The sequence below is a fragment of the Callorhinus ursinus genome, unplaced genomic scaffold (assembly GCF_003265705.2).
Source record: "Callorhinus ursinus isolate GAN/ISIS: 27379988/994484 unplaced genomic scaffold, GSC_fseal_2.0 scaffold14, whole genome shotgun sequence".
Classification (NCBI taxonomy): domain Eukaryota; kingdom Metazoa; phylum Chordata; class Mammalia; order Carnivora; family Otariidae; genus Callorhinus; species Callorhinus ursinus.
Window position 1 is genome coordinate 19,885,411 of NW_027397076.1, and position 14,466 is coordinate 19,899,876.

Genomic DNA, 14,466 nt, shown 5'->3' on the forward strand with positions numbered 1-14,466 from the left:
TCTCATGAATAAATAAATAAAATCTTTAAAAAAAAAAAAAAAGAAGATATTTGCACGGGGATCAGCGCTTGAATAAAGACTGCCAGAAGGAAAGTAGCAAGCACAAAGCAGTTTATTAAAGTGAAAGTGGGAGAACGGGCGTGTTCCCCTAGGTTGTTTTGAAATGATACTATTGGGTTTCTCTGGGCTTGGAATTGCTGTGACATAAGCGGGGTGGTCTGTAATGGAGGCCACTTCCGGTCATTTGGGAAAATCCTGCAGGTTGGGAGGAGGAGTTTTTGACTCTACAAGGTTTGTACCAGAACCATCTTAGCAGTCCTTCTCAAGGGGGTTGGGGGGAAGCTGCGCCCACAGTGCAAACACATTATAGTGAGTCTAGGGGTTACCCTGGGAAGAGGTGGAAGGAGAGAGCACAGGTTCTGCACCTGTGGTTTGTGATCTGTCAGGCCCAAGGCCTTGGAAGCCACAAAGTCAGGATGTTGAGCTCCCGGGCTTATAATGTGTAACTTTTTTTGTTTTGCTTTGTTTTGTTTTGTTTTTTTATTATTATCACCATCCTTGCCCCAGCTCACATCTCTGTTATTCCCCTTCAGGGACTTGGGACTCTATCTGAGGGCGTTCCTTCCACAGCTCTTGTCTGGCTACTACCTAACAGAGCTGTCTCTCTGGACCTCAGTTTCTTATCTGAAAAAAGGGGAAAGTTGAACTACTTGACTTTATAATTCCATTCCAGCTCTGAAGTTGTTAGTAGAACTTTTTATTCTTAACCTACTTATCCAATATATCTCTGATAAAATTAATACTTTTGCTTTATTAAGAAGGTACCACTTTAAGAAATTATTCTCTAAAAGAAAAGAGAATCAGCAATAGTATTTGGTATCTTTTCTTTTATTATTATTATTTTTGCACGTGCGCGTGAGAGAAAGTGCACCTGCACCCAAGCACGGGCAGGGTGGGGGGTGGGGTGGTAGGCAGTGGGAGAGAGAGAGAGAGAAGCTTAAGCAGGCTCCACGCCCAGCACAGAGCCTGATATGGGGCTCGATCTCATGACCCTGAGATCATGACCTGAGCCAAAATCAAGAATCCCATGCTTAACTGACTGAGCCACCCAGGCGCCCTATTTGGTATCTTTTCAATCTAATTTTCCCCATTGTATTAAATTTTATACATGAAATGTTATTTTTGGTGTAGTAAGTTTCTGTCATGTTTTGGTATATAAAATGCTTGTGCTTTTGAATATAATTTCTGGGTGTAGAAAATAACCATCCTTTGAAATTACCTTGTATATATAAATTTTTGCCACATAAAATACTTGAGTCATTGTTTTCTACCTTATCATGTCATGCTCGCTAAAATTACACTTTTATTCTCAGTGTGCACATTGATACGTGTATTTTAATGTGCCTTAGGAAATCCTAGATCTGTGTGTTTTCTTTACTAAAACCTCCTATTTTTGTAATTTGATTATTTGAGGTAACCTCAGTTTTTGGTATAGCTTGCAGGAGACGTAGTATTTAAAGTGCAATTTTGTTCATTATATTGTCTAGAGCCACAAAATTACTTCATGTGATCGTTGTCAACAGTAGTATACAAACTAAAAGGAAAAGTCTATTTTATGTTAAGTTTAAGAGTTAAATGATGTGAACAAAGAATTGTTCTTGTTTTGATTTGAATCAAGACTTAGGTTGTAAGGATACTTAGGACCAAACATTTGCTCTTTATAAAATTTGTATCAAAGTATTAATTGCAGCAACCACTCCCTTAAATACATACGTTTGCTTACGTTAGGCTCCAAGAAAACCATGCAGATGAAGTGAAAAAAGTGAAAGCAGAAGTCGAGGATTTAAGGTGTCTTCTGGCCCACTCACAAAAGGAGTCACAGAGTTTAAAATCTGAACTTCAGGCTCAAAAAGAAGCAAATTCAAGAGCTCCAACAACTACAATGAGAAATCTAGTAGAACGGCTAAAGAGCCAGTTAGCCTTGAAAGAGAAACAACAAAAAGTGAGTAACAACAGAGTTATTACCAATATTTAGGAAATATATGTGGTAATAGATTGCTTTTAGAGAAGACTTGTAAAAGATGATAGCATATATCTCTCTGTTGTAATAAAAGTATGAGCTTTGTCTTATGCTGTTAAGCAGAATTTTTCAAGATAATTCATTTTAATAGCCATTTGGTGGTGTTTTTAAGTACAGATATAGTCCAAATTTTTTTATGCTGTCATCAGTTTGATTTGTGAGTTATCAATAGGAAATAAGGGGAAATCTTAATCCTATTATTTTCTCTCCTTTTCTAACTGGGATTTTATGCTACTAAGGCTATTTTGAACAATTTGAATAATTGAACAATTTTGGGGAGCAGGAGGGAGATATGACAGGAGGAAAGTTTAAAGAAGGAGGTCACAGAGATAGTTTTTTGAGAAGCAGTTGGTCAGTGGATTATCTAATGTATTAGTTTTTAAAGCTTATCTCAGATTTGATATACTCAATTGATTTAGAAGGTGCTGCTGTTTTTCTATGCTAGCTTAGGAAATTTATTGGCAAATTTTAAGCCTTTTTTCTAATCCTATAATTTTCCTTGTCTGTATAAATTCAATTAATTTCACACAGAAGTATGTACTGAGTAATTCAAATAAATATCTAAACTTGGATATTGAAACAAAACATGTGGTTTTTATAATATAAATGTCTTGATTTAATGCTGGGTTCTCAAAATTACTATTGTCAAGATTTTGAAGTCTCTCACACTCAATTTGGAAAGAACTGAATGCAATTACTAAAGGAAATTCATTTGAAAAATTTGGACTGTTAGGTTGTGAATTATGTTTGCATAAACACATGGTATTTTAGGAAAGAGTTAAAAGTAATAAAGCATGTTAATTTTTTGTATTACATGTTGCTCGTATAAAATACTAATTTCTTAAAAAGTACATATGTTTTAATTTTCAGGCACTTAGTCGAGCACTTTTGGAACTCCGGGCAGAAATGACAGCAGCAGCAGAAGAACGTATTATTTCTGCAACTTCTCAGAAAGAGGCAAATCTCAATGTTCAACAAATTGTTGATCGACATACTAAAGAACTAAAGGTGAACCTAACACATGCATCAATATAACAAAATACCTTATAATTGCTATTGGAAGAGGATCCACTTTGACATATAGTAATTTTGATAATGAATAGGGAAGTTATTCTAATGAATTATTGGTGGATATATATATATTGATTTTTGGGTTTTTTTGGGGGGTTTGGTTTTTTTTTAGAGATTTTATTTATTTGACAGATCACAAGCAGAGGGAGAGAGAGGGAGAAGCAGGCTCCCTGCTGAGCAAGGAGCCTGATTTGGAACTCGATCCCAGGACTCTGGGATCATGACCCGGGCCGAAGGCAGCCACTTAACCGACTGAGCCACCCAGGCGTCCCTCAGTTTTGAACAATAAGAATCTTTATTGTACTCACTCTGATTATCATCCTAGAGATTAGGAAAGGATATGCCATTATTAACTACTTCTCTCTAATAGAACTAAGAAACATTTTACTTAGAATTTTTGTTTCTATGTTGATAAGTGAGATAGGTGTGTAGATTTCATTGTTTTGTTTTTCTTTTGCTTTATCAGAATTTTCTAATTTTTGCTAGTTTATAATATGAGTTAATTAGCTTTCCTTTTTTTCTCCCTGAAATAATTTAGGGGGATTATATAGTTCCTGACATGTAATCAATCCATAGAGCTGCCTGACTCAGCAGAAGCCTTTTTTTAAGTTATTTATTTATTTTTTGGCAATGTACTTTGTTTTCATTTCTGATCAGTCATTAGATATGGTGATTTAAAATTTTTTTACAAAACATATAGGTTTCATAATGAGTTTTAAATTTCTTTACGCAAAGTTTCATGTAGTACATTCTGCATAAAATGAAAAATCCACTTTTTATATGTTTATAATTTTGATTTACTCAGTTTATTTGTATGTCCTCTTCACCACCATTAATCTCTGTAGGGACTGGATTGTACTTAGGCTTGTTTGTTTGTTTGTTTTTCATTTATTTTTTTGTTTAGTAATCTCTACACCCACTGTGGGGCTCAAACTTTCAAGTACAGAAGTATGTACTAAGGAGTAATTCAAGTAAATATCTAAACTTGGATATTGAAACAAAACATGTGGTTTTTATAATATAAATGTTTTGATTGTATTCATGTTATCATTTTAGAGATTAGCAAAGGATACACCATTACTAACTACTTCTTCCTAATAGAATTAAGAAACATTTTACTTAGAATTTTTGTTTCCAAAATTGCCAGCATTAAATCAAGTTGTTAGTGGGTTTTTCCCCCATGAACGTAAAAATTTAGATTGAAACTTTATTTTTAATAAGTTTTAATTTAATAATCATTAACTAAACCTTTTTAATAAGTATTAATAATTTAATTTAATAAAAATTTAGATAGAAACTTCCTTTTTATTAAGTAATAGATGTATTGTTTTATTGTTGATATTTGATGAAGATTTATGAACTAAACCTTTCTTTACTTGCAGTCACAAATTGACGATTTAAGTGAAAATCTTTTAAAATTGAAAGAAGCTCTTAAAACAAGCAAAAACAGAGAAAACTCACTCACTGATAATTTGAATGATTTAACCAATGAACTACAAAAAAAACAAAAAGCCTATAATAAAATGCTTAGAGAGAAAGATGGAATTGATCAAGAGAATGATGAACTGAAAAGGCAAATTAAAAGACTAACCAGTGGATTACAGGTGATTTTATATTTAATTGGGATAATGTCTTTGATTTAAAATATATAGGTAGTGGTTTATTCCCACTTTTTAATTTCATCTATATTATTTGCTAAAACTAGCTTTCAGATCACTTTGTTTAAGGTAGCTAATTCCTTCAGTGACCTCTGTCATATCTGTCGTTTTAGAGTAGTTTATTTTTAAAATGCAGAAGTAGCTACTATGTTCTATATCAATAGTGCATTTAGAAAAGATGGCTATAGCCTTGGAAAGTTTCTGTAATTGGAATATTGTGTATTTTGTTTGATAGTTTTTTACTTGTAAAATGTAAAAATACATCTTATATTTCAGGGGAAACCTCTAATAGATAATAAACAAAGTTTAATTGAAGAACTCCAAAAGAAAATTAAAAAGCTAGAAAGCCAAGTGGAAAGAAAGGTGGATGAGGCAGAAATAAAGCCTGTGAAAGAAAAGGTATGTGAAGAAACATACTGATTAATATGTTTAAGGTAATGATAGACTTGGGCACCTGGGTGGCTCAGTTGGTAAAGCGACTGCCTTCGGCTCAGGTCATGATCCTGGAGTCCGGGATCGAGTGCCACATCGGGCTCCCTGCTCAGCGGGGAGTCTGCTTCTCCCTCTGAGCCTCCCCCCTCTCATGCTCTCTCTCTCCCATTCTCTCTCTCAAATAAATAAGTAAAATCTTAAAAAAAAAAGGTAATGATAGACTAAGTTAAATTATATAACTGATGAACAGAAGATCAACTGTATTAATTTGAGGACCTAATACATACTATAAATGTATCGAATAATATAGAGAAGTCTAAGACAACTTTCTGTCCTTTAAGAATTTACAGGATATTCCTATAATGTAACTCTTCCTCAGAAGTTACTAGAATGTCCTCTTCCTGACATTGTATTACCTCTAAAATCCCCTCACACTTTCCCTGTCCAACTTCTCCCCAGCCTAATTTTTTACATAAATTGGTGCTTTTGATTTTGGGAAAGAAAGTTGGGCATTTTTAGTCTGCTACCTTGACCCAAATGTGTCCTTTTTATCCTTCCATAGACTGGACTGTTAGTTCAGGGTAAACAAAGTGATTTGGAATAAAATCAATATTTGTAGTAATCAGTAACCAAACTACTCATAAATTGATTCTGAAATGTGAGAAAAGTTGCTTAAAATTTTCTAACAGGTTAACTAATAAACTATTTTGTAATAAAAATTACTAACAGAAATTATCAATCCCATCAAATCCCCTAAAATTTGCTAAAATGCATATAATTTATTACAAATAATAAACTGAAGATTTGTATCAGTAACATTGGAAGTATCAAGAGAGACCTGGGAAATAGGTGTTAGTAGTAATGTTTGCCCCTGTAGAAAATCACAACAAAGGAGCTAAGATTAGGAAAAATTTTTTTGTAAAATTTACCCAGAAAATATTCAATATCTATAAAATAATTTCAATAGCATGAACATAAAAAGAAAGTATTTTTAATGCCACTGAATAGAAATTAGTAATGGAATTAAAATATCTCAATAGAGTATATTCCAAAATTCATTTTACCTATGGAAATTCACCAATGTTAGTATAATTTTTATTAAAATATTTGCATTTGTATACATTGAACCACAACATACTTGCAGTCAGAAGCTTTGCTGGTAAAAATCCTAAGATAAAAATGTCCTCACTCTTCCAGATTGCTTTCTTTGCTGCCTCCCCGCCTTTAATGTTCCTAACCTGATTCCTAGCAGAATACCTCAGTAGCCTTGTGGCTTTGCCTGGACTCATAACCTGTGTTTCAGTTTATTTCTCCTGAAAATAGAAATGATACAACTTGCATTGCCAGTTTCCCAAGATTATTTTGACAATCGAATGAAACATTATGTGCAGGTCTTTTGTAAGCCATCCAGTCAATACCACTGTATGATATTATTACTAATTAGGAAAAGCGAACACAAAGAGCAACCCTAATATTCAAATTTGTATCCAGGAATCTAGCGAAAGGATTATTTCAAATTCCACAGTATGGGGCATTTGTAATTTATGAATGTTTTTATATTCAAAAAATGCTTTTGTATTGAAATTTCTACACCCTTTTCTGTCAACTCTTTATAGCCTATCTATATGAGATACCAAAACCCACCCCCATGCCTTGTATTCCTGTTTCTTAGCTGCTATACTTTTCCCCATAGCATTTATTATTATCTGACATACTAGAGATTTACTTATCTGTGTGTTCATCTTTTGGACTATAAGCTTTAATGGCAGGAATTTTGCCTGTTTTGTTTATTGTTGTATCCCCATCACCTACAACAGTCCTTGGCATGTATTAGATGCTCAGTATTTGTTAAATGAATGAAAAATTTAAAATACAGTTATATTATTCTGAAATCCATGCCTGAGCGGCTATTGGTACAGAAAATATGAAAAGAGAACTTCTCTCTGCATCCTCTCTTCTCCCCCAGTCTAGAACAGATCCTTGGTGACATTTGCCTTTGTTATTGCTTTGCTGTTGTGGTTCATTTTTAAATTATTTCAGCCTTGTTTTGCTCAGTCTTAATTCAAAGGATAATGTCAGATGGTTAGAATTGCTCAATCCCTACAAAGCACTCCAATGTTGCAGAATTATTTACTTATATACCATTATGCCCAAACTAATACTTACATTTCTGGAAGTCACAAAATTCAGAAAAAAATTAATAATGATCAAACACTGAAGTTTTTACATTTTTTAAAAGAATACTTGTTACCTAAATAAATAAGGCAAAAATTGGCCAGTGTGAAAGAAGACGGTTTTGATAAAGGCAACTTATCTTAGTTGGGCATTTGACTTTATACTATGGCTTTTAACTCTTTCAGCCCCAACATTGCCTTTTGTAATAAATACAGTGTTTCATAACATCCTCTGTACTATTCCATATGAAATTTATGGTTACTGGAAACTACCTACGTGTGTAATTTCAAAAAAATCATTATAAATGAAATATAAAGGCGAAACAAAAAATAACATAAAAATAATAGATATTTCTCATATTTCAATATGGAAATGCTCTGACATACTACACTAGAAAACATAATGAAGTAGTCTTGTAGCATTAATAGGAATTCAGAGCTACAAATGCAGACTGATACAAATGTATTCTATTGGCAGTTTATATGACCCAATAGCATTGCTAATGCCATTAGCTAATTCTCTTCACTGTTCTTTTTTTTTTTAGCACTTATCACCAGCTAACTTACTACAAAATATTTTTTTCTTTCTTTTTGTCTATATTTTGCTCCCTTTCCCTAATCCACCCAACCAACATAAATTAGACTGTAATACTTTTTCTCTGGTTTATTCATTGCTTCTACTTCTAGTGCCTAGAGTAGTATTTGGCAGATGATTAGCACTATATAAACATCTATTGAATAAGAGAAATCATGTGCATTGAAAATTTGAAGGGGCTATGATGCTAGAAGATAGCTATTTTGGTTAAAATTGAGTTGGTCCTTTGTACATATACATTCTTTGTTAGAAGCTTACTTTGGTCATGATCAGCTTTATTAGAATCTTAAAGACTCCTAAGTCTGTTGGCATTAGTCCAGACTGTTCCCTAGAATATCATCTGTCAAGTAATAGAACACAGAACGCTTAAGCTGAATGGCATTTTTGCTAATAGCTTGGCATGTCTAAAGATTCTAGAAGTTACACAGCAAAATGAATGTATTTACATATTCTCTAAGAAGTACTGATTTATCATTGCTCTAGTAAATTGTAATTGATAAATCTTGAAATTAAAAACATTGGTAATTTTCTCCTTTGTTATTGTTTACAGAGTGCTAAAGAAGAATTAATTAGGTGGGAAGAAGGTAAAAAATGGCAAACCAAAATAGAGGGTATTAGAAACAAGTTGAAAGAAAAAGAGGGGGAAGTCTATATTCTAACAAAGCAGTTGAATACTTTGAAGGATCTTTTTGCCAAGTGAGTTTAAATTTAAGCCTAATTAATTATGTGCAAAGTCTTTAATTGATTTGGAAGTTGTCATTTTTTTTTGTAATTGATAGTACATATTTGATATCATACTTGAGAAATTTCCTAGTTTTAATTATCATTTATTATCTATGGTTCACTTTTTATTTTCTTTAAAATGTGTTTAAAAGTATTTAACACTTTGGGTGTCTGGCTGGCTCAGTTGATTAAGTGTCTGCCTTCGGCTTAGGTCATGATCCCAGGGTCCTGGGATCGAGTCCCGCATCTGGCTCCCTGCTTGGCGGGGTGTCTGCTTCTCCCTTTCCCTCTGTCCCTCCCCCATGCTTGTGTGCATGCTCTCTCCCCCAAATAAATAAAATCTTAAAAATAAATATTTTAACAATTTATAAATGGAGTTCCTATAATTTTGAAATAAGTTAACTTATAGCAAATACAGAAAGGTCTAATTTTTTTATGTTGGTATTGTAATTGAGTAAGCTGTGGTTTAATAAACTGAACGCAAAACAGTGAATTATATATTTTCATGATGCTATATTAAATCCCACAGAGCTGACAAAGAGAAACTTACTTTGCAGAGGAAACTAAAAACAACCGGCATTACTGTTGATCAAGTTATGGGAGTGCGAGCTTTGGAGTCAGAAAAAGAGTTGGAAGAATTGAAAAAGAGAAATCTTGACTTAGAAAATGACATTTCATATATGAGGTAGGCTGTTTCATGAAAATGTGGTACCCGTTATAATGAAGAAAACTGACCCATAGTAACTGATATAATGAATGTGTATTACTTTAGGCTTGGGTTCTGTTGTCTTTTCCCATGTGAGTTAAGATATTCCTGGTTCTTTGTATGCCACCTAATTTTGGACTGTATTCTTGAACTTCTGAATATTATGTGGTAAAACTCTGGATCTTGGTTAAATTCTATGGAAAATGTGGATAATTTTGTTTTAGCAGGCAGTCAGTCTGGATAGGTTCAGGCCTCAAGTTCCAACCTGCTTTCTGTGGGCTGTGGTTCTAGTATCAGTTTTGTTTTCAAAGCCTTTCCAGTCTCTTTGGATCTGTCCTGCCTGTGCCCCTCCCAGTTTGGAAGTCTAGTACATGGGCTGTCTTTGGTTTGTTAGTTCAGTTCTTTGAGTCTTTGCTACTCTAAGATTAGATCTGTGCACACACAGCTCAGCACTGAGCCCAGAAGTTCATAGACAACTTTACAAGATCCCTTTCTTGAGTTCCTCCCTTTCTGTGATCTCCCTGATACTTTCCGTTTTCCTAGGGCTCCCCCTTTTGGTACTTCGAACGAAATCTGGGGCTTTCTTCCTCAGTACTAACACTCACCTTCAGTTTTCAATCAATGTTGTATTCAGGTCAAGAAAGACCAGAGGAAGAGGAGAGGTAAATCACTGCCCATTTGCTGATAGGTAATTCTGGTATGCTGTCCCAATCTGTAAAATATTTACTTTTCAAAGTTTTCAAATAGTTGTTCCATGCATTTGGGAGAGACAAGATTGGATATGTTTACTCCACGTACCTAGAATCAGATCCCCCCCTCCACACCACCCCCCCGCCACATGCTGTGCCATTTCTTTAGCAGAGCCTTTGAAATTTTTTTGTTTCGTCCCCTCTTTCCAAGCTGTCTTCTGATATAATCAGTCATGCAAAGCAAAATAAAATCATATCCTAACAACTGAAACTGTAATAACGTTTCATTCATTTCTTCTTAGATGAACTTCAGTTAGTTTTATATAATCTGACACTTCCCCTACTAAATACTTGACAAGCTATCCAAGATCATCTTAATGATCATTTTTAAAGTCTGGTACCTACCTGTCATATTTGGATATGAGGATACTTGCTGTTCTTAAATTTATCATATTTTTCCCCTTTCTATTAATCTTCAAAAAATACCATTATTGCTTTATTAATGCCTGTGATTGTGTCAGTGTTAATGTAATGTGAACTCCTTTAAAGGAACACTCCTGAGTACCTACATTCCTTTCCTTTTTTCCTAAATCGTTGTTTCTTAAATCCCTCAGAACTTTCCGTGATGAAGAAGAAAAAAGCGATTGAAGAATTCTTTCTTTTGACACCTCTTATATAGTTACATCTGATCCCACCAGTGGCTCCTTCCCTTCCTTGGTTATCTTGATCTAAACATATGTTCAGAACAACATCAAACCCTTTTTTCTCCTTTGCAGTTTTCACAAGGATCAAAATATTTTAGTTTTGAAACCTAATACTTTTAGAGTATTTTGTTTTTGTTTTTCTAATAAGGTGAATATATGTGGGCTGAAGTAATTGGAGAAGATTTGATAGAAAAGATGGAACTTACCTTCTCAGTTCAACCTGAATTTCTAAATTTAATGAATCAGAGCTAGATATTAAAGGGAGGAGGGACATTCCAAGAGAGCAGAACCCTAGCAGAGACATAGTGGCAGGGGTGAAGCTTTCATGGGTGGGTAAGAGTAGATTTTTTTGCCTTAGTAAAGGTAGACTCCTGGACAGTTAGGGTAGGCCATGCACATGAGACTCGGAGTAACAGATTGTTCCGTGGCATCACCAAGAGCCTTTTTTGAATCCTTGAGCTTCTCGAGAAGCACACAGATGTTATGAAGTTAAATTCTATGTTTTAAAAATAGTGGCTATTTTGATTTGTCTTATACAGTTCCATATAAATAGATGCATATTCTTTAAAGATGATTTCTGTAAATCAAAATACACTTGTTAACTCATCATTCAAAAGAGCCCTGCAGCTAATCCTCTGTATAAGATCACTTTATACTATAAATAGTCGTGTCCTGATTTTTGTAAAGTTTACAAGTTTTGTGGAATTTCAAATAAATACAGTGTTAATATATATTTTCTTTCTTTTCTGTATTTTGATATAGTAAAGCTGTGGAGAGTTGAAGTTTGAATAGTTAAGAGTCTGTTGTTGTTTCTCATAGGACCCGCCAAGCTCTTCCTCGAGATTCTGTCATAGAAGATTTACGTTTACAAAATAGATACCTCCAAGAAAAACTTCATGTTTTAGAAAAACAGTTTTCAAAGGGGGCATATTCTAGAACTTCAGTAAGTGCACACCTTTTGTTTTTCTGTTTTTAAAGTTTAAAAGTGATATTAACTTCTACCTTTACCTGACCCAGAACCTTAGATTCTTCTTATAATATTAATGCAGTAAATCCAACTTTTATTTTTACCAGGTGTGGTGTATATGAACTTCTTTAATCCTCTTACATAAGTAAACTTAAGATTCTTATGCATTGCATAAAACTTTATTACAAATGAGATTTTAAATGAAATTATCATTTTGAGTTTTGCTGTGGCAAGAACATACAATTGGGTGAATTAGAAAAGTATGTCATAGCATTGTTTCCATTCAAACATGCTATATATTTCTAGTTTTCCTTTATAAAAAGATATTAATATTGTTTGTTGTATCTTACTTTAAAACAAATAGTGTGTATATTTTTGTTATTTTTTTCTTCTTCTTTTCATGTTTCTTCTCTTCTGCTTCAAGCAGAATCTGTTATGTGACACAACTACGCTTTCTACCCTTGCTACCCGTGTTAATAAATACAGGCAAAATACTTTTCACAAAAAGAACACTTTACACCGGAACAAAAAAAAACCCTTAACAGTTTTCAGAATTAAAAATGGGAAGGGATTAGATGCCAGTGACAACTTATATCATCAGGTACCTAAAAATATTCTACAGTATTACAGTAAAGAAGAAAAACACACAGCAGAAGATATTGTAGATCCTATGGAGTTAAATAAATCTGAGACAAGACCAAAAAATAAGTCAAGTCCATTTAGGTCAACTAATGGTATCTTGGCAGATGTTAAGTCCAATTTTGAAAATGCACCGGATCCTGAAATTAAGAAAATTAATCAAGATTGTTGTGAAAATAATAAACAGGAACATAAGAACAAGGAAGAGAATGAGCTAGGCAAGAATGATGAAGTAAAGGGACACATAGCTGAAGATGTGAGTCCCAACAACCACTTGGATCCAGAAGAATCTGCCAGAGAGGACCCTGATTATGCTACAGTTGCTGCCACCCTGAATCAGTGTGCTGAGGAGGTCACACAGGCAGATTCTGACGCCGATGTACCCGTCCAGCCAAGAGATGAAGTGTCCCAGGTCTGAGTCGATGGCGGTCCTGTGTGTGTGTGTTAGCTGAATTCTTCTCTAGCAAGTGGTGTACATATGTGGTGCAAATGGAAATAAATTGTATAGGATTTGTAAAAAAATTAACTATTCATGAAATGTGTCTTAAGCTCTAATATTTGACTAGTTCCTTCAAAAATTAATGGTTATGCACTTCCTAATTCATTTTAGTACTCACTGTTTTACCACTGGTACTCACTTAAAAAGAATTAGCTTCGATAACAGGGTGACAAAAATCAGGCTCTTTAGAGGTATTAATTTTGCCTTAGAAATTTCTAATTCAGGATGCTCTGAAGTCTCATCACAAACTTCTACTACAGTGACTACTGTGAGTAAAAATGTGTTGATACTGTGTGACATTCTTTGGTCATCTTTTTGCTACACAGTATATGACAAATACTTTTTTATAGTGAAAAAAGGGAGTTTGCCTGTGTTGTTGTCTATGATGTGCCTAGGTATAATTTTCATAGCACTTTGCAGACTGTTTCTGTTTTACATGGGAAGCTTGGAGCATGAGTAACATCTCTAGTGATGCAGAACCAGGATCTAACCACAGGTCTAACTCTGTGATCTCTCTTGTGATGCACTACTTTTGGTCCATTTACAGTGCAGTACAGACTAGACAAGTTTGCCCCCAGATGAAATCAAATAGCATTTATCTTTTTTTTTTTTATCCTTTCCACCTAGATGTTCCAGTCACCCGAGTCCTAAAAACATCACGAAAAGCAAACATTTAAATGTGAAGGGAAAATGGATGAAAGTGACTTAATTCTTATTTCTTTATCCAGGTTCATAATGCTTTTTTTTTTTTGATAGTAATTAATTTAGGAGGCTTCCAGTGAGTGTTTGTTTAACTCCCATCCACTAAGAATTTGGTTTCTAGCAGTGTATCCCCTCCCCCGTGTTTTGTATTTTTTTTTTAAGATTTATTTATTTTAGAGAGAGAGCACACAGTGGGGAGGGGCAGAGAGGGAGAGTGAATCTCAAGCAGACTCCGTGCTGAGCACGGAGCAGTGTGGGGCTCAGTCTCACAACCCTGAGATCCTGACCTGAGCTGAAACCAAGAGTTGGACACCTCACCAACTGTGCTACCCAGGCGCCCCTAGCAGTGTATCCCTTTTAGCAGGATTCCTCTTCTATGCAAGAATTGGAAGTCTCATAAAATTCACTATGTAAGAATTTTATTTATATTATTTTTATAGAACAGAGTTTCATTAGAATTTATTTTCCAGAAGTTTGGACAATTTCAACTAATACTTTTAATTTTGTTTTTTGAGAATGGGGGGGAAATGATCCATATGTACTTACATAATTGCCTCCATGTTTTAGTGAGGAGAGAACTGTTAAAAAAAAAAAAAAACCTGATGTGAGATCATAAGCCAGAAATAAGGTAGAAGTAGTCTTCTATGAGTGATACTTAATATATTTTATGTCTATCAGTGGTGCCCATAGGTGTTTTTCATTTGTTAAATAGCTATTGGAGACAGAAGAGATGAAGTGAGGGTGACAGAAGAGCTCTGGGACAGGGCATTACAGATTTCTGTGTCTGAAGAGGCCTTAAAAATTACCCCATCTTGTGTCTTCATTTG

General features: G+C 34.3%; 2 protein-coding genes across 11 annotated transcripts in view; one reads left to right on the forward strand and one right to left on the reverse strand.

The window, feature by feature from the left end:
- The window catches only part of CEP290 (centrosomal protein 290), an 84,631-nt gene that overhangs the window by 54,402 nt on the left and 15,763 nt on the right, over window positions 1-14,466 (forward strand). For 4 of the 8 annotated variants that reach the window (XM_073900536.1, XM_073900539.1, XM_073900542.1 and 1 more), the window contains 8 exons: window positions 1,789-2,002; window positions 2,951-3,088; window positions 4,534-4,755; window positions 5,086-5,208; window positions 8,561-8,706; window positions 9,263-9,418; window positions 11,652-11,775; window positions 12,224-12,850. In XM_073900536.1, coding sequence (XP_073756637.1) covers window positions 1,789-2,002; window positions 2,951-3,088; window positions 4,534-4,755; window positions 5,086-5,208; window positions 8,561-8,706; window positions 9,263-9,418; window positions 11,652-11,775; window positions 12,224-12,850 — 1,750 coding nt within the window. The remainder of the gene's footprint in view (window positions 1-1,788; window positions 2,003-2,950; window positions 3,089-4,533; window positions 4,756-5,085; window positions 5,209-8,560; window positions 8,707-9,262; window positions 9,419-11,651; window positions 11,776-12,223; window positions 12,851-14,466) is intronic. The other 4 variants (XM_073900541.1, XM_073900544.1, XM_073900538.1 and 1 more) reach the window with 3 other exon arrangements.
- Window positions 9,456-14,466, reverse strand: part of RLIG1 (RNA 5'-phosphate and 3'-OH ligase 1) — a 32,704-nt gene continuing 27,693 nt past the window's right edge. The window contains exons 8-9 of one of the 3 annotated variants that reach the window (XM_025881243.2): window positions 14,186-14,217; window positions 12,562-12,578 (exon numbers count right to left, since the gene is read on the reverse strand). In XM_025881243.2, coding sequence (XP_025737028.1) covers window positions 12,577-12,578; window positions 14,186-14,217 — 34 coding nt within the window. In that variant the 3' untranslated portion in view covers window positions 12,562-12,576. Of the gene's footprint in view, window positions 10,152-12,561; window positions 12,579-14,063; window positions 14,218-14,466 lie in introns of those variants that run through there. The other 2 variants (XM_073900558.1, XM_025881241.2) reach the window with 2 other exon arrangements.